The 18,793-nt window shown below is 45.8% G+C and overlaps 1 protein-coding gene across 3 annotated transcripts in view; it reads right to left on the bottom strand.

Moving 5' to 3' along the window:
* Positions 1-3,563: 3,563 nt before the first annotated feature.
* Positions 3,564-18,793, bottom strand: part of ANKRD46 (ankyrin repeat domain 46) — a 58,984-nt gene continuing 43,754 nt past the window's right edge. For all 3 annotated transcript variants that reach the window (XM_054816099.1, XM_054816102.1, XM_054816103.1), the window contains 2 exons: positions 17,935-18,003; positions 3,564-6,780 (listed from right to left, as the gene is read on the bottom strand). In XM_054816099.1, the coding sequence (XP_054672074.1) occupies positions 6,432-6,780; positions 17,935-18,003 (418 nt within the window). In that variant the 3' untranslated portion in view covers positions 3,564-6,431. The remainder of the gene's footprint in view (positions 6,781-17,934; positions 18,004-18,793) is intronic.

Genomic DNA, 18,793 nt, shown 5'->3' with positions numbered 1-18,793 from the left:
CAGGCTACGTGACAGTGGTCCTGGGACTCCTGATGGCAGGAGACTGCCTAAGCAGCACAGGGCACGGTGTGCCTCACCACCTCTCTTAGGGGCACACCTGGGCCCTCTGTGTCTGTTAGAGGTGTCTGAGCCAGGGAGCAGCTCCCTGCCCAGGCCGATGGCCAAGAAACCTGCCTGACTCCTTACCTTTATCACAGGCCATCAAGTGTCAATCAAAGGACATGACTAACAAGGACTTCAGCTCACTCCCTGAGACCATGTGGTTGCTTCACGTCTTGCTAATCCTGCAGGACTTTCCACTTGTGCCTCTCCAGTCTTCACCTGCTCTTTGCTGCAGCACTGCACAGAGGCAAAGTGAGCAAGTTTTCTTTCTTCCTTTCTTCCTTCCTCCCTCCCATCCACTAAGTGCCTGCTCACATCCAAAACATGCTCCCCCTTCCCATTTTTCTGATTTCTAAAGGGTTCTAGTTTCTCCAAGCTCAGTTGCTTTCCCACCTCCTTCTCCACTGCCTTTCTCTCCTAGCAAAGGGGCTGTGCTCAGCAACAAGTGTGAGCAATGCAAAATGCTTGTCTCCCATCAGGTGTAACAGATATTACCGTCATTTCTGCCCAACTCCACTGCCAGTAATAAGGATGTAAATAATGCATGAGCTGATGCTAGATGATGATCAAATATGCGCAGCTGTGAGTTATTATGTGGTACTGTGCTTTAAGGTTGGTGAAAAGAGCCACTTTACAGCTCCTTAGGATTTTTGTATTCTCTTCCCAGGAACTTTCATCTGAATGTGCTCACAAGATAACATCTTAATTAGTCACGGTCCTTCATTTCGGTTTCTGCTTTGCTCGACTTTGTTGGTTAAACAGCTGAGGGCTTCCTGGACCAGGGTCACAGCAAAGCCAGTGGGAGGTGGGTGATAATGGCTGTTGAGATTTCTCACTGCAGGAGGGCAAGCAGAAAGGTTTCAGGTAAAAGGGGAGGATTGTTCTCAGCTCTTTGTCTCTCCCCTGGCTCAGAAGTGCCCTGAATAATACAGCCTAAACCATCCCCATCTTGAGGCCTATGGATACCTCCCTCCTTTGACTGCAAAATGGAGAAAGATCATCTGAAGCAGGATATTAGCACTGGGGCAGCCACTTACCTCTCCAGAACATTTTGACTGTGTCTTATTTTCAAGTTTTCCTATTATGTGAAATGACAGGCAAATCAGGCACAACACAGAGCAAATTGCCTCCGAAGTTATCAAAATTGTCACTTTTGGACACTTTTGTGTTCAGCTATTACAAGTATGCTTTTCTAAATCTTTTCCTGTCTTTGTTGATGTCGCTGCTTGCTCGCTGAGACACATCAAAAGGCTTGCAATGCTCCTTTTCTCTCCTGCGCAAAAGGCACCTGTGCCTCTCGCTGCCGCATGCTGATCTGTTTCTAGCACACTTGCCACACGCGGGTCAAATGCTTTTTCTGCTGCTTCTGAGCTTGTGCATCAGAAACCAACTTATGCATGTGAGTGCTCTTTCCACAGCCCGGGGCAGGGGGTGGGCAGGCAGTGTGGCAGGGCAGTACGGCCAAAAACCCAATGAGCTCAGGTCAGGAAGGCTTTGCTTTGCAAATCATCTCACCAGGGATGACTCAACCCCAAGGCAGGCATGTGCTTAAATGGAGGGGCACTGTCAGGAAATTTCCATCCTTCCCAGGTTGGAAACTGCAGGCAGCCAAAGTGAATGTCAGAGGATCAAAGATAGTGGTGATGCCAAGTTCCCAGGGTGTTTTAAGATTATAAAGAATGTTTGAAGGTTATAAATAAGGTATTTTGGGAACAGAGGAGGCTGAAAGGCCTGTCCTGCTTTTGGCTGGTCCCTGTTCTCCTCAGAATTGGGATGGCGTGTGGGGGACCAAGCAGAGGTCCTCACTTCAGGACGCAGCTTCTGGGGTGGGAGCAGAGGGTGAGGTTGGGGCTGCCCATGGGGCAGGCAACCAGGCCCTGGACCATGGGGTGAAGCTGGGGCACAGTACTTGTCTCACGGCTCCTCACAGTGTGCCAGTGCCTTGGTGAAGGCATCGTTAATGCAGCGTTATCTTTTAAGTTAACTAGGAACTAACTTAGGTGGACTGAGTCATTGGTACTCATGTTATGTTGTTCCTTGCTGGAGTAGTGAGTGCAGGCTAACACTGGCACCAACTCAGGGCCCAGAAAGGACAGTGTCCCTGATGGAGGGCGGAGGGGCACTGTCTTTTGCCAGCGTGAGGGCTGAAGGGACCTGTATGTCCCTCATGATGATTCTGCAAAGGAATGTGCATTTTCTTTAGCTTTGCAAGGGGGAGAGGCTTCTGGCCTGGCCATCCACATCCAGGCTGCCTCTTGTTACTTTGGAGGGCGCTGCCTGGGAAAAAAAAATCAAAATCAAGACCAATGAAAGAAATACAGTTGGAAAGATTATGATTTGTCAGTACCCAGAGCCCAGGCAGGAGCAGAGCGTGCCAGCAAGCAGGGCTCTGACGGTCACTCAGGGAGGTAAAAGGAGAAGCCCTGCAGCCTGGGGAGCCTGGAAATGTCCCTGTGGCTCAGAGCCGGGCGCACGACAGCAGGAGAGAGATTTTAGAAAGACATGAGAACTCCAGGGAGTGCTGCTGGCCACTCGTTTGGCTGATTTTCCTCTGTGTCCCTTAGGAGACATCCTGGTACACCATCTCAGCAGCGAGAGGCATTACCTGGATCCTGTTTATCTGTGGTCATTAAAAATCCCTTTTTAACTTTGCTGAGAAAAACAATGGTCTACCCAGTGCCCTGCAGTTATGTTTCATTTAGTGGCATAGTTCTTTTGGCTGAAGGATTTTCAAAGGTGTTTAAAAATCATTAAACATGCAGCACTCCCACAGCTTGCTTGGGTGATGTGCACCAGATTATTGTATTGTGAATATGTGGAAATCCTCACTGAAAGCCTTTCTAGGTTTCCTTTGCTCCACGGTGCTGCAGTAAGCCTTCCCAGCTGCACCCATGGACGCGGTCACATCCCTCTCCCGTTCACTGACATATGGAATGAATAGCTAACAGATTTATTGACATTTCTATACAAGGTGCAACTGTCATAACAACAAATATCCAGGCATCCAATTTAACTGCAAATTTACCTCTGCCATACAGATCCTAGTCCTGCAGTTGTGAAAGGTACTGCTATAACAAATACCAAATTTTTACAGTATGGATACTAAGAACTTCAAGTATTCCCACACACTTCTCTCATCCTTTTTGGATCTTTCTTTTCTATTATAGCATGTTTTGAATCTAAAATGATACAGCCAATCAGTAGTAAAGCACTTGGATGGATTCTACATCAATGCTCAGAAAAACAGTGTCAAAATTGGGGAATAAAGGAGGGGAGCAGAAAGAGAGGAGGCTTTTAATTTCATTTAATGATGTCTACTAATACTTGCAATGTCAGAAGATGAAGCAGCAGCATCTACATCTGGAGGAGAAAAGGAAATAGTTGTAGTTCCATTTTCCAATCCTAAAGCTTATGAAGTGACAAATGGTGTTTATCCTATCTGGAAAAAATGTTATTCTTAATTTTAATACTGTCACTGCTGCCAGCTCTCACAGATTCGGTGTGTGGCTCATGACAAATGGTGTCTTTTCAAGCCCTGTTTTGATTATGTAGGAATCTCAACAATGCGCTTTTTTAAAGCTTGACAGTATATCCTAGAACAAAACCTGAAGGTTGAAAAAGTGGAAGGCAGAGAATTCACTATATATTGACTTTAAAAAAATCTCATCATTTTTAAGGAAGTGAAATTATTTCTTGTTATTTTTCAGTTTTCCAAGTTAGTAATACCGCACTCCGGAACAGGAAGGCACAATATATACACATACATACATGTCACTTCATTTGCTGCAGTGTCTCTCTACAGAGAAGAGCCTTTGGTTTTGCATTTATCATATTTATATGTGCAAGCCTTGTATTCTTAAATACCCATTAGACCCTTTCATGTATAGAAGGTGCAGGAATATCTAATTATACTTCTGTTTGTTCACCTGGTTACATTTCCTGGACTAGTCTGGGAAGATGCATGCCATAATACCCCAAAGAGTATTCATACCATAAGATCACGAGGAGAAACTTTCTGAGAGACATCTAATAATGTGGATAAAAAAGCCAAAAAGAATCTGAAAAAAACAGTTCTCATATCTCATCATACACTAGATTTTCACATCAAGATATAGAGAAACTAGAAATGAAGAAGGCTTCCAGGAGATACTTTTCTGCTGTTGAAGATTGGTAGGAACATATAAGTAAATGCAGAGGCATTTGGTGCATATATTTTACCATATATATTTTCACTAGACATCGGAGAGCCTTAAAAAGGGGAACTGCCCATCTCATAGTTTTCTGGAAGTGCTGGGCACTCATTCACGCGCAGAGCAGTAATGCTTCTTAGGTAGTGAGCCACCAAAGCCCTGACTGTCACTGTGCATCCCCTCTCAGGCACAAAGGGACGATGCATGACGAGGAGTGGACCTTTCCATCCCCTGGACAGCTACAGCCAGCTTTGTCACAGTTGGCTTGAGGAAACACTGTTGTAGGATGCAGGAATGTCTGACTGTGGGATTTTGACTTGAAATAGACCTTGGTCCAATCTGAATAAACATTTTAATGCTTAGCCACAGAAAGAAGTTGTCAAGACGATGGTTTCACATGTGGAATTAGAATATTTCTTGTAAATATTAGCCTAACTTCATTCCTTTGAACGTGGAGGAGCCTCGCCACAGGGGAACACAGGGTTTATGGTCATGCTGGCGCTCTTCCTGTCAGAAACAGAAGGAGCATCAAAAGCAACAAACCCGGGAGGATAAAGCCAAGCAGAGAGGAGGTGAGCTGTGGGAGCAGCTGGGGCAGTGGCACAGAGGACAGACTGCTTCTGTCACCTCAGCCCCTGCTAGCTGCTCCTTCAGAGGAGTGACAGGTATCCACAGGCGCTGAGGTTTGTTTGTTTGAGCCTGTGGGATGCTGCGGACAGGTTGGCTGGTTTTTGCCCTTTGTTTTCTCCCTGCCAAGCTGGGAGCCCATTCTGCCGGTGTGCTGAGTGCCCTCAGCTCTCTCTGCCACTGGCTGTAGCTGGGGGTGTCCTGTCATTGGTGGGAGGTACAGTGGCCCATCCTTGGCCCATCCTTGGACCCCCCCAAAGATAAACAGCTCCGTTACTACAGCTCCAAGCTGAGGCTTTGGGTGCTTCCCCACCTTGGAAGGTCACTGCCAAGATGGTGCTTATTTCCATCTATAAAGAGCTTTGAGATCCTTGTTTCCACCATGCCATGGGAGCATGACACCTTATAGGTAACAGTGTCCTGAATGGAAAATTCAGCCAGAGGAAGCTTTTGGAGTTACTGTGAAGGGGTCCCTCAAATGTGCTGCCTGGTGCCCAGCGGCAGGCAGCACATGAGCGAGCACTCAGCTGCTCACTCCTATGCACTGGCAAACTGCTAGGGCAGGTATTCATTTGGGCTATCCCTCTCCTTTTGGGTCAAAAGGAGCCAAATTATCAAGCTGGCAGATGATTTAAACTGCCTGGTCTCACCCAGCTCATTCTGACAGAAGGAGCAGTCTCACCAGCAGCTCAGCACATTGAAGGGACAGTGTTCTCCACCAGAAATGAGCAGTGGGAACTATTAACTGGTTTGAGGATGGCAGGCGTACTGCATGCCTTTCTAGAATCAACCACAGGATAGGCAGAGCATGGGCAGCTCATTCTCTTCTGGGATTTCAAGCAAAGGCTCAGTGGTGGCTGTATTTACCAGGCAGCTGATTACTATGAGCTAGATGACACCAGTTTTGCAAAGACCATACCACTACTGTCAAAGTGCAAGGGTGCTGGTACACTGCTGATGTGTGGGATTCAGACCAACACCTCTCGTGGCTCTGCTGGTTTTGGCTGGGAGAGAGTTAATTTTCTTCCAAATAATCTTTACACGTGATGGAGCCCTGCTTTCCTGGAGATGGCTGAACACCTGCCTGCCCATGGCAAGTGGTGAATTAATTCCTTGTTTTGCTCTGCTTGCATGCGCAGCTTTTGCTTTACCTATTAAACTGTCTTTATCTCAACCCACAAGTTTTCTCACTTTTACCCCTCTGATTCTCTCCCCCACCCCGCCGCGGGGGAGTGAGCGAGCGGCTGCGTGGTGCTCAGCTGCCAGCTGGGGTGAAACCATGACACTGCTTTCTGGCACTCAACGTGGGGCACAAAGGGTTCAGGACAATGACAGATTTGATTGGAATGTGTTAGGTGGAATTTATAGCTGTTATTGCTGTTTAGCTATTAATTGGCAGGCTCCTGTCCTTGCCATGGGACTTGCTTGCCTTACTGTATGGTAGAGTTTAGTGTTTGTTAGTGGCTGCTTTTTGCTTTCGCTGCTCGCTGTACTGCTCTACTGCTTATCGTCTCACTCGGCTGTGCCTGGGAACATTTTGATAACAGCAATGGCTGTGCGCCTGGGCTGGCCGATGGCCAGGGCATCCCTGCTGTTTCTGTGCTGCTGTACTGGACAGGCTAGAACTCCTGTGTGAACTTGAGTTGAAGAGACTGTGACCTGTGGATGAGTCCATGTGGGAGCAGGAGACCCTGAAGCGTCTGTGGCCATGAATAAGTCCACGCCAGAGCAGGTATATCTTGAAGCATCTGTGGCCGTGGTTATGCCTGTGCTGCAGCAGGTATACCTCTGAAGAGATTGTGGTCCAAGGATAAGTCCACACTGGAGAAGGTACATCTTGAAGGATGTGGATAAATCCATGCTGCAACAGGTACACATTGAAGCATCAGTGGCTGTGCATGAGGTCATGCTGCAGCACCTCAAAGCATGTGGCCATGGATGAGCCCACGACAGAGCAGGTTTACTTCTGAAGGGACTGTGACTGTGGGCAAGGCCATGCTGGAGCAGGCATATCTCTGAAGGCATTGTGGCCCATGGAGAAGGCCATGCTGGAACAGGTGCACCTCAAAGCGACTGTAGCTGTGGGTAACTCTACACTGCAGCAAGTATACCCCTGGAAAGACTGTGGCTCATACATAAGGCTCCACTTGGAGCAGGTACACCCCTAAAGGACTGTGGCCTGTGGATAAGTCCAAGCCAGAGCAGGGGCAAGGGGAGGAGTTGATTGCAATGTTAAACCCGATGGTCTGGTCCAAATGGACCAGGGATGGCGATTGTAATGGAAATACCTTTAAATTGTTGTAACCCAGGATTTGCGTTGCATCTTATAGGAATTAGTATAGCAGGAACCACCTGAACCAATGGAGGACAAGCCTTACAAAAAGCAGTGCAAGTGCAGCAGTGGACCCAACCTGAGCTGGTTTTGGTGCGCAGTAACTCCACGCAACACACCACCTCTCCTGTCCTGAGTGACCACCATAACAGATGGAGCCCAAAGTCATGGACTAAATTAACTCAATGGACATTTTGTGGACATTTGTGGACTTTTATGGAAATATTACAGACATTTCACAAGCGTGGTCCATAGACTAAGGGAATGATATCTGTGTATTATATCAAAAGATGGGGAGTGGGGTGGTTAATGAGGTTATATCGGATAGTGTGGTACCTGAGCATGATATAAATGGTATGGTATAAGGGATGGAAAATGTGCTGGTTTTGACTGGGACAGAGTTAATTTTTTTCATAGTAGCTAGTATGTGGCTATGGTTTGGATTTGTGCTGAAAACAATGTTGATAACACAGGGAAGTTTTCATTATTGCTGAGCTGTGCTTACACAGAGCCAAGGCCTTTTCAGCTCCTCACCCCACCCCACCAGTTGGATGGCTGGGGCTGCACAAGGAGTTGGGAGGGGACACAGCTGGGACAGCTGACCCCAACTGACCAAAGGGATATTCCATACCATATGACATCATGCTCAGCACATAAAGCTGGGCAAAGAAGAAGGAAGGGGGGCACATTCAGAGTGATGGCGTTTGTCTCCCCAAGTCACTGTTATATGTGATGGAGCCCTGCTTTCCTGGAGATGGCTGAACGCCTGCCTGCCCATGGCAAGTGGTGAATTAATTCCTTGTTTTGCTTTGCTTGCATGCGCAGCTTTTGCTTTACCTATTAAACTGTCTTTGTCTCAACCCACAAGTTTTCTCACTTTTACTCTTCCGATTCTCTCCCCCATCCCGCTGTCAGGGGGAGTGAGCGAGTGGCTGCGTGGTGCTTAGCTGCTGGTTGGGGTTAAACAACAATAGCGGCATTGCCAGTCACTTGATCTGCACAAAAAATACCAAAAATTCCGTGCATCCCCCTGTCAAGCCAACTAGCTCTTGATAGTCCTCTCTCCTGCCTGTGCTGGCAAGTGTGGGAGGAAGGGCAAACAGCACAACTAGTCAGACGGGACATGAAAGGAAGGCTGTGCAAAGCAGCAACATAAAGGCAAGGCACGGCCCTACTTCCGGAGGCACTGTGCTCCAAGCCTCTGCCCAAGAAGAGTAGGTCCTTATCTCCGCACATTGAGGATATCACAGTGGAAGAAGCCAAGGCCATGGACCCATAATGTCTCTGAGTACAGATTTTTCCTTGCTCAGCCCTGGGCCTTTGTTCTGGAGTGTTGCCTTCCCCCACATATGGATCTGCAGCAGGTGAAAAACAGGTAGGTCTAAGGACAGAATAGGTGTGAGAGCTTGGGCTGTACCTCATGTTCCCCGCAGACCTCATCCCTATCTAGAGGATTTCATAGAAATCAGTAGATTCCCTTTGGATTTACACCAGGATAGGAAAGCAGAAGCTCCTGAGAAGTTCATGTTCCCAGAAGAGCTATGTACTTTAGTACAAAGCACACCCACCCTTTTCTCTGGCCTCTTTCTTCAGGATGACTCATGCAGATTTCTGCTTGCAGTCGCCTTCGATCACTCCAGTGAGTCTGCTGTGATTCAGCCGTTCTCATTTTGAACTCCCTCAGAGCATTCAGTCAATCCCAGCTTACCAAAGTCAGAAACTAATGAAAACAACATGATCCAATTTCCAGAGATTCTTGATACACTTGATACTCAGCCACCTTTTTCTGCTGAATCGTCATGAAGCTTCTCTGCAGGAACATGATTAACTCTAACACTCGGTGGGACAGCAGGCATGGGAATGTTTGCCACCATCTCCAGTGAATAGTTCACATTCCAATCAAGTGTTTTTCACTATGTGTTATGAAGAAAATATGACATGCTACACATGCGTAGAAATAGTTGGGAATATTATTTTACCGGGCCAGATGGTATAGGGCTGTCACTGTTGGCCCAGAGAGTCATGACTTTCCGCTGAAAAGAGGATGTCCTGTCTGAAACAGGAAGATGCAAAATTAGGAAAGGTAAAAGGTTCAGCGTCTCCAAAGGTGCTCAGCATGTGGAGCAGATGTGGCAGAAACTCCTCTGCTTAGACCCAGAAAGTTGAGAGATGGTCATGTCTGGGAGCTCAAGTCCAAGCTTGAGAGGAGAAATAGATATGAAGGAGATCCTGAGAAGAACAACTGACAGGGAGAACCAGGGAAATGTGTCTGCAAATCAGCCTGGCTTTTTGCAGTAAACAGCATAAAGAGATGCTTGAGCAGGGCAACAAGCTGCTTTAAATGGGAAGACATGAAGGACAAGAAAAAAACAGGTTTTGTCGATTAGAAAGTTCCACTACATTTAGCAAAGGGCTGAAGAAAGTATGGGATGAGGAAAGACTTGTTTTGGGGAAGGTTGCCAACTGAGCTGTGATGTTATTGTAAAAAAACTATTTTGGGGCTTGCACAAGTATTGGGAGGCAGTTTTTAAAAATTCCAGGGAAAAGGGAAACTAAAGCAGCAAGATCTACTGAAATCTCTTTTTTGTCTTTCATGAGCAATAACAACTCAAGTTACAAATGAAGATTATTTGTGTTCAAGATTCAGCATGCTACCTTTTAATTTCCAGTGAGAGAATTTCCAGTGCACATCTGTGAACCATCTAAGAAGTCCTACAGCAAAAACAGGAAAGATGAATGATGACATTAACCAGTAAAACAAAACAAGGCAAAAAAATCCAAAGACAACCAAAAAAATCCTGTTTGGAAGGAAACTCAAAACAAAGAGGTTTTTCCCCCCCCTTTTTTTAACATACTATAAAGAGCATAAAGGGCATGCATATAATTTCTTTTCCTTTGGGACACAACTGCAAACCATATAATGGCAAAAGACACTCAAAACAAGTTGGTCAGAAGACTGGAGCAAATGCCTGTCTCTAATGGAAATGCCTCAGCCCTGTTGCTGATCCCAGGACCTCTGCTTGTTCTCAAGTAAAAGCTCCAGCACTACTGCACACCCACAGACTGGATCAGTCCTTGGCTCAAGAGTGACAGAGCAAAAACTTGACTTCCTGCAGAACATAGGACGTTGTTTAGCCATCCGCAGAGCCTCCTGGGCACAGGGTCTGATGAGATCATAGGAACAATCCTGGTCCCTGTGACAACAAGTTCCTCTGGGGGACTACCTACAGCATCAACAAAGCCGTTAGCTTCCTGGAAACAATTTTTTTTCTTTTTAGTGAGTTATCCCCTCACTGTCGGGAGACCAGATTTCGTACCCATCTCTATTCTTTGAAAAATAAGTTCACAAAAAGTCTTGGTCATGCCCCAGCCATCTCCTCTCTAATATGAACAATCTTGACTTTCCAGTCTTTCCCCACAAGGAAGGTGATCCCCTTCGTCCTTTCAGTTGCTCTTCTCTAACCCTTCTTCAGATGCAGAGACCAGAACCACACACACTACTCCAGATGTGGGTGCACCAAGCTGGAGCAGCAAAATGGTGTCCTCTGTCTTCTCAGCAGCCCCCCTGACACCATTTTCCTGGCTTTTTGGTTGCCACGGCATTGAGCTGAGGTTTTCAGGGGACTGTCAATGGTGACTCCAAGAGATTTTTTTCTTGAGTGGTGGCCACCAGTTGTGAGTTCAGCACCATGTAAACATGGTTTAGATTACTCATGACATCATCTTACCTTTGTGTTCACTGAAGCTCATGTGCCACCTTTCTGCCCCCTCCCTTGGCTTTTTAAATCCTCCTGGAATTCTTCACTAACAGCTCAGCGTTTCACCAGACAAATGAGCTTGCTATTGACTGCAAACCTGTGCATCCCACAACACACCCCCTTACTCCAGGCTGCTGGTAAAGATATTGAATAATACCAGACCCAGAACTGATTCCTAGGGGTTCTGTTGCTGCTTTTTCTCCATCCTGAAAAGTCACTGTTGAGCCCTAACCTTTCCTTTCCACTTTCAAATCAGAAAATGACCTTTTGTCCAGTCCATGATCACTTAGTATCTTCATAGCCTTTGCTGAGAAACTGTCAAAACCTTTCTGAAAATCCAAATACATTATGTCCAATTTATCTACCTGCTTGTTACCATCACTGTGGACTTCCAGCAGACTGGCAGGATTGTCCTTTACATAAATTGTGTTGACTGTTCCGTTGACATCATGTTTCCCCATGTGTACAGTGGTCTTATGGCTCTGCTGTCATAGGAGGGCTGGAAGTCTGACTCACCGGTCTGTTGGTCCACAAGACTCCTCTAACTGGGAGCTCTGCCCTCCTCCAGCACAGAGGCCATTTGTAATGACAGTTTACACACCTTGGCCAGCAGTTCTGCAGCTTCACATGTGAACTATCATGTATATGATGCCTGGTCCTGCTGGCTTAGTCATCTTCAGCTGATCTGTTTGGTCTGATATGTCTGTGAATTCAATCCAGATTGGTCTAGCTCTTCTGATGAATTGCTGTCAAGAATATGTTGGGTTTGGGGCTCTCCCTTATGTCTTCAGCAGGAAAGACTGGTACATAAAACTGACTGAGCATTTCTGCAGTTTCCTTGTCTTCCCTGAGTGCCCTTTTACATATTTGTCATCAAGCTAGTTGGCTTCCTGCCTTTGCTATATAAAGAACTATTTACTATCGGTCTTCGCAGGGCTCAACTCACTTTCTTTTTTAGCTCTTTTAATTTCTGGTATATGGTTGACTTGCCCTATTTTATGGGCTTTCCTGTTCTAATTTGGGTAAGCTTCCCATTTTTTAAACATTAACTTATTCCCTGTTATAGCATCCTTAATGTTCCTATTAAGCCATGGAATGACCTTTTTGAACTACATTGTTTTCTCTTCAAATTGTGGCACAACTTTACCGAGGATTTTAATATAGAATCATAGAATGGTTTGGGTTGGAAAAGACCTTAAAGATCATCTAGTTCCAACCTGCTGCTACGGGCAGGGACACCCTCCACTAGACCAGGTTGCCCAAAGCCCCATCCAACCTGGTCTTAAACACTTCCAGGGATGGGGCATCCACAGCTTCTATGGGCAGCCTGTTCCAGTGCCTCACCACTCTAACAGTAAAGAATTTTTTCCTAATGTCTAATCTAAATCTCCCCTCCTTCAGCTTAAGGCCATTCCCCCTTGTCCTATCACTCCATGCCCTTGTAAACAGCCCCTGTCCAGCTTTCCTGTAGGCCCCTTTAGGTACTGGAAGGCCACAATTAGATCTCCCTGGAGCCTTCTCTTCTCCAGGCTGAACAAGCCCAACTTTCTCAGCCTGTCCTCATAGGAGAGGTGCTGCAGCCCTCTGATCATCTTCGCGGCCTCCTCTGGACTCGCTCTAACAGCTCCCTGTCTTTCTTGTCCTGGGGACCCCAGAGGGGGACGCAGTACTCCAGGTGGGGTCTCATGAGACCAGAGTAGAGGGGCAGGATCACCTCCCTCGACCTGCTGGTCACACTTATTTTGATGCAGCCCAGGACATGGTTGGCTTTCTGGGCTGCAAGCGCACACTGCCGGCTCATGTTGAGCTTTTCATCCACCAACACAACCCAGTCCTTCTCCTCAGGGCTGCTTTCAATTCATTCCCTGCCCAGCCTGTATTTGTGCTTGGGATTGCCCCGACCCACATGCAGGACCTTGCACTTGGCCTTGTTGAACTTCATGAGGTGCACATGGCCCCACCTCTCAAGCCTATCAAGGTCCCTCTGGATGGCAACCCTTCCCTCCAGCGTATCGACCACACCACACAGCTTGGTGTTGTCATCAAACTGGCTGAGGGTGCACTCGATCCCACTGTCCATGTCGCTGACAAAGATGTTAAACAGTGCCGGTCCTAATACCAACCCCTGAAGAACACCACTCGTCACCAATCTCCACTTGGACATAAAGCTGTTGGTTGCTTTGAGTGCGACCATCTAGCCAATTCCTTATCCACCAAGTGGTCCATCCGTCAAATCCATGTCTCTCCAATTTAGAGACAAGGATGTCATGCAGGACAGTGTCAAATGCTTCACACAGCTCCAGGCAGATGACGTCAGTTACTCTTCCCTTATCCACCAACACTGTAAACCTGTCTTAGAAGATTACCAACTTTGTCAGGCACAATTTGCCCTTAGTGAAGCCGTGTTGGCTGTCACCAATCACCTCCTCATTTTCCATGTGCCTTAGCGCAGTTTCCAGGAAGATCTGCTCCATGATCTTGTCGGGCACAGAGGTGAGACTGACCAGTCTATAGTTCCCCAGGTCTTCCTTTTTTCCCTTCATAAAAATGGGGGTTATGTTTCCCCTTTTCCAGTCAGTGGGAACTTCACCAAACTGCCATAACTTCTCAAATATGATGGAGAGTGGCTTCGCAAGTTCATCCACCAGTTCCCTCAGGACCCACAGATGCATCTCATCAGGTCCCATGGACTTGTGGGTCACAACACCTTCAGGTTCCTTAGATGGTCTCAAACCTGATCTTCTCCTACTGTGGTTCTTCATTCTCTCAGTCCCTGCCTTTGCCTTCTGAGGCTTGGGCGGTGTGGCTAGAGCACTTGCTAGTGAAGACTGAGGCAAAAAAGCCATTGAGTATCTCTGCCTTTTCCATATCCTGGGTAACCAGGTCTCATGTTTCCTTTCAGAGAGGGGCCACATTTTCTCTAGTCTTCCTTTTATCCCTGACGTACCTATAGAAGCTTTTCTTGTTGCCCTCGATGTCCCTGGCCAGATTTAATTCTATCAGGGCTTTTGCTTTCCTAACCTGATCCCTGGCTGCTCGGACAGTTTCTCTGTATTCCTCTCAGGCTACCTGCCCTTGCTTCCAGCCTCTGTAGGCTTCATTTTTTTGTTTGACTTTGCCCAGGAGCTCCTTGTTCATCCATGCAGGCCTCTGGGCGTTTTTGCCTGACTTCCTCTTTATTGGGATGCATTGCTCCTAAGCTTGGAGGAGGTGACCCTTGAATACTAACCAGCTACTTGGACCCCTCTTCCTTCCAGGGCTTTGTCCCATGGTATTCTACCAAGCAGATCCCTGAAGAGGCCAAAGTCTGCTCTCCTGAAGTCCAGGGTAGTGAGTTTGCTGCGCGCCCTCCTCGCTGCCCTGAGGATGTTGAACTCCACCATTTCATGGTCACTGCAACCAAGGCTGCCCTTGAGCTTCACATCCCCTACCAGGCCCTCCTTGTTGGTGAGAACAAGGTCCAGCATGGTGCCTCTCCTCATTGGCTTCTCTATCACTTTGAGAAAGAAGTTATCATCATATAGTATTTTTTAACAGCATCTAGGCTGCATGTTCCCTTCTTGCTTTTTGGACTACTCTTTTTAAGGTTTTCTTTCCTTCTTTTTTTCTTTTTTTCTTTTTTTTTTAAATCTCATTTTGATATACCTCTCTTGAAACTGAATATCCATGCATTGAATATGCTTGGGTTGTTATCTCCCATTGCAACACTGACCTAACTGTACTGTGATTATTATCACAGAACTGCTCTCCCATTAACATCTGAAGTAGGTTCTGTGTGCCACCCCACACCAAATCCAGAATAGCATCTTTTTGTGGGCTCTATGGCTAGTTATTTTTAGGAAACAATCATTTATTGTGTCTCTGCATCTTATGTTGATAAGGCATTGGTCCAAATGTGGGTAAGTGAAATTCCCTCCTCCTATAACCTGTCCTAAACCTATAGCTTCTTTAATCTCAGCAGTTCACAGAATCACAGAGTAGTTGAGGTTTGAAGGCACCTCTGGAGACCCATTCATCAACCCACCCCTGTTCAAAGGAGGATCAGCCACAGCAGGTTGCTGAAGGCTGTGTTCAGTTGGGTTTTGAGTATCTCCAAGGATGGAGGCTTCACAACCTCTCTGGCAAACTGTTCCAATGTTGGACTACCTGCACAATAAGACAGTTTTTTCTTATGTTTAAATGGAATTTCCTGTATTTGAGTTTGTGCCCATTGTCTCTTGTCCTTTCACTAAACAGCACTGAGAAGAGTCTGGCTCCATCTCCTTTTCTGCTTGCTCAGAAAGCATTCAGGTAAAAGAAAGGGTTAGCAAAATGCTAATAGAATCATAGAATCATAGAATGGTTTGGGTTGGAAGGATCCTTTAAAGGTCACCTAGTCCACCCCCCCTGCAATAAACAGGGACATCTTCAATTAGATCAGGTTGCTCAGAGCCCTGTCCAGCCTGACCTTGAATGTTTGCAGGGACGGGGCATCTACAACCTCTCTGAGCAACCTGTTCCAGTGTTTCACCACCCTCATCATAAAAAATGTCCTCATATCTAGTCTAAATCTGCCCTCTTTTAGTTTAAAATCATTACCCCTTGTTCTATTGCAACAAGCCTTACTAAAAAGTCTGTGCCCATTTTTCTTATAAGCCCCCTTTAAGTAATTGCAGTGATGGAGTTCTCAGAGAGCTCAGCACAACCTGGTCAGGTTTTTAATTCATGACAGTCCTTTTCCTTGTAAGGATCCACGTAAGGGCCCCCTCTGTTTAGCACTCATGAGACTGCATTTGGAGTACTGTGTCCTGTTTTGGGGCTCCTAGTAAAAGAAAGACATTGGCAAACTGGAGAGGGTCCAGTGGAGAGTCACCAAGATGGTCACAGTCCTGCAGCACACGCTGCAGGAGGAGGGACTGAGGAAACTGGATTTGTTTAACGCTGGAGGAGAGAAGGCTGAGGGAGGGTCTTATTGCTGCCGACATCTACCTATCAGAGATTTCCAGTAAAGGCTGAGTTACATGCTGCTTAGAAGTGCATAGCAAAAAGACAGTAGGCATGGTTACAAGTTGCAAGAAAAATTCCATCTGGATGTAAGGAAAAAAATTTCACCAGAGTACTTAACCAGTGGGACAGAAAGGTGGTGGGATCTCCATACCTGGAGATACTTAAAACCTGACTGAACTAGGCCCTGAGAAACAAGAAGTAACTCTGAAATTAGTCATGCTTTGAGCAGTAATTCTTCCTCCACCCTTAGCTCTTGGCATACCTTTCCCTGAAAGCTCACCTATAACTTAGGCAAGGTAATTGTCTTCCCTGGGCATAAGCATTTGTGAATGCCAGGCTTCATTACCGGTCAGCGCAGAGAGCACATTTAATGATGCAGCTCTCTTGTAATAGAACGAGTTTGGCATCTCACAGTGCCTCACAGTGCCTGGAAACATAAAGCTGAGTGCCCTCCAGGGCAGTGAGAGCAAGTCCAAGACGAATAACTCTTCCACTGCAAGGCAAGATGGAAAAGACTCCAGAACAAACATGAAAACACTGCTCCTTTGCAGGCAAACTAATCCCTGCTTTTCCATCCTTTCATGTAATCCGCCCACCACAGAAAGTTGCTAACTAGGACTTGGAAAGTAAAATGTGCATTAAATGAATGGGTTTGGCAGAGGGAACATCTGTTTGTGAGTAACTTCTTGTTCTCTACATATGATAATGGTTATGGATTAGTGTACAGAATACTGAACTTGTTTACAGCTCCTAGGAACTGTATGTTTTGAATCATTAATAAGGAGTGGTTTTAAATGCGGAATTTCTCATCAATATGAGTGCTGCTGTTTTTTCCCTCCCTAAATAGGTGCAATTCAGTTTGCAAATTAAATATCAGTGAGATTCACTTAATGTCGCTCTTTCAGCAGCCACAGAGATCAACATTTTTATTATCACAGTCTGTTCTACTTGGTATGTTGATATTCATGACAGTTACCCAGCAAAAACAGAATCATTTTCACATGATCTCTAAAAGATATTCCAGGTTTAATCTGACCTGACACCAAAGGAAGTAGGAAATATTTACTGGGAGGGAGTAAGTCTGCTTATTAAAAACAAACCTGGGAAACAAAGGATCTAAAATGAAATTATCCCTAGTTCAGAATATATATATGTATTTACACTTCCTTCTCCTTACAGCAGGGTAGTCCCTTCTAAGGGAGACAGGCTAACCAGAAGATGAATGAAGAGGACTCTGCATCTAATGCTCTGCCTTAAAGAGTTTTCCATGATCTAATTCTCACCTTACTCAGCTCAGGTGTTTCCTTCTCTCTTTGCATTTCACTGTACTCTTTAGGCAGCCCATTTTACTGTGGGGATATTGCCTTTTAAAGCAATAAAAATAACTTTTTAGTAGAGGTGCGTATGTGTAAATCCCAGCTAATCATTACACTGACTTAAGCTCTGGCTAGTGTTAAATGCAGATTTGTAGAGCTGTGGATTTGCTGAGCTCCCTACACACAGCACGTGGCATTTGCTTATTTCTCCCTGTCATCTTCATGCCATATTGCCCCTGTCTTGGTGCTTATTTTCTCTAGGCTGCAATGTGAGACCCCCGACTGCCGCCACTCCAGTGTGTGACTGGGAGGTCTGCATTCCAGCTCCCTGTCTGAAGCCCATCAGAGCTGGGAGTGGGAATAGTCCGTGACATATTCCAGTAGGAATGCCTTTTTAAAAGACTTTTTTTGGCAATGCTCCAAACACAGCAAGTGCGGGACAGGGATCTGATTTCACCTCTAATGTAAGAAATATTCATGTGAAAAGTTCTCTTCCCCAGAAGAGTTTGCAACAACAGTTAAAAGTTGTAATTAGTTTTCTGGTGTTATCTGATTTTGATAAGCATATGCATGCACCACACCCACACATAACCACACTCACGCCCTCTCATAGCTGAACTAACCTGAAGGGAATCGGTGATGTGCTTTTTTCATCTGTGTCAGAAATGATACTCAAAATTACTTGGGGATGGCTGGACAAGTTTATCAGACAAGACAAGACAAGAAAAAAAAAAAGTTAAAATCACTAGAAAATTAACATGACTGTATTTTGGATTCCTTTTTACTATTCTCCCCAGTGCAGAATTTGGAGGGAAGACTTTAGCTGTGATGTGCCACAGTCTCTGAAGAAGAGAGCCCAGCAGGATGACCTCTCCAGGACGACCTTTAAGCCAGCTTCCCATGAGAACATTTTTCACAAAACAACTACCCCATCTGTACTTGCCAGTTCTCAAGAAAGACCTACCAAAACTAATCCTAGGAAATCACATTCACCTCTACTAGCTACTAAAAATCAGCAGATCAGTGGAGTTGTTTGCTTGACGTCATCCTGCAATGTTTCATGCATCCTACACCCACTAATCCCTCTCAGTCCCCAAGTGCTCCCAACCTGTCACTGTCCCTCCCAAGCATAACACCCTCTGTGGTCCATGGGTGTCATTGCCTTAGTCTATTAAAATTATTTTATTAAAAGTAAACTGATCTCAAAGCGATTGTTCCCAACCAGTACCATGAAAATTGCAGCTTCTGTCTCAGACCTATAAAAAAGCTTGGTTGCCCAAAGATTTATGTATAGGTTTTGAGTGCATAGGTTGGTCTCATGAAAAATTAGACCTACAATCCTTCCCTTGCCTGTGTCCTGAGACCTTCAGAGCTATCACAGCGATAAGTAACATTAAGGGCTGGACATAGCACTTCCTGTTGTGACAGAAAGGCTTAGGCTCCCTTCTGGAACCAAATCACTCAAACAATGAAGATTTTGCC

The sequence above is a fragment of the Grus americana genome, chromosome 2 (assembly GCF_028858705.1).
Source record: "Grus americana isolate bGruAme1 chromosome 2, bGruAme1.mat, whole genome shotgun sequence".
Taxonomy (NCBI): domain Eukaryota; kingdom Metazoa; phylum Chordata; class Aves; order Gruiformes; family Gruidae; genus Grus; species Grus americana.
The sequence above is the reverse complement of the archived record's forward strand: the minus strand, read 5'-3'. Positions and strand labels throughout refer to the sequence as shown.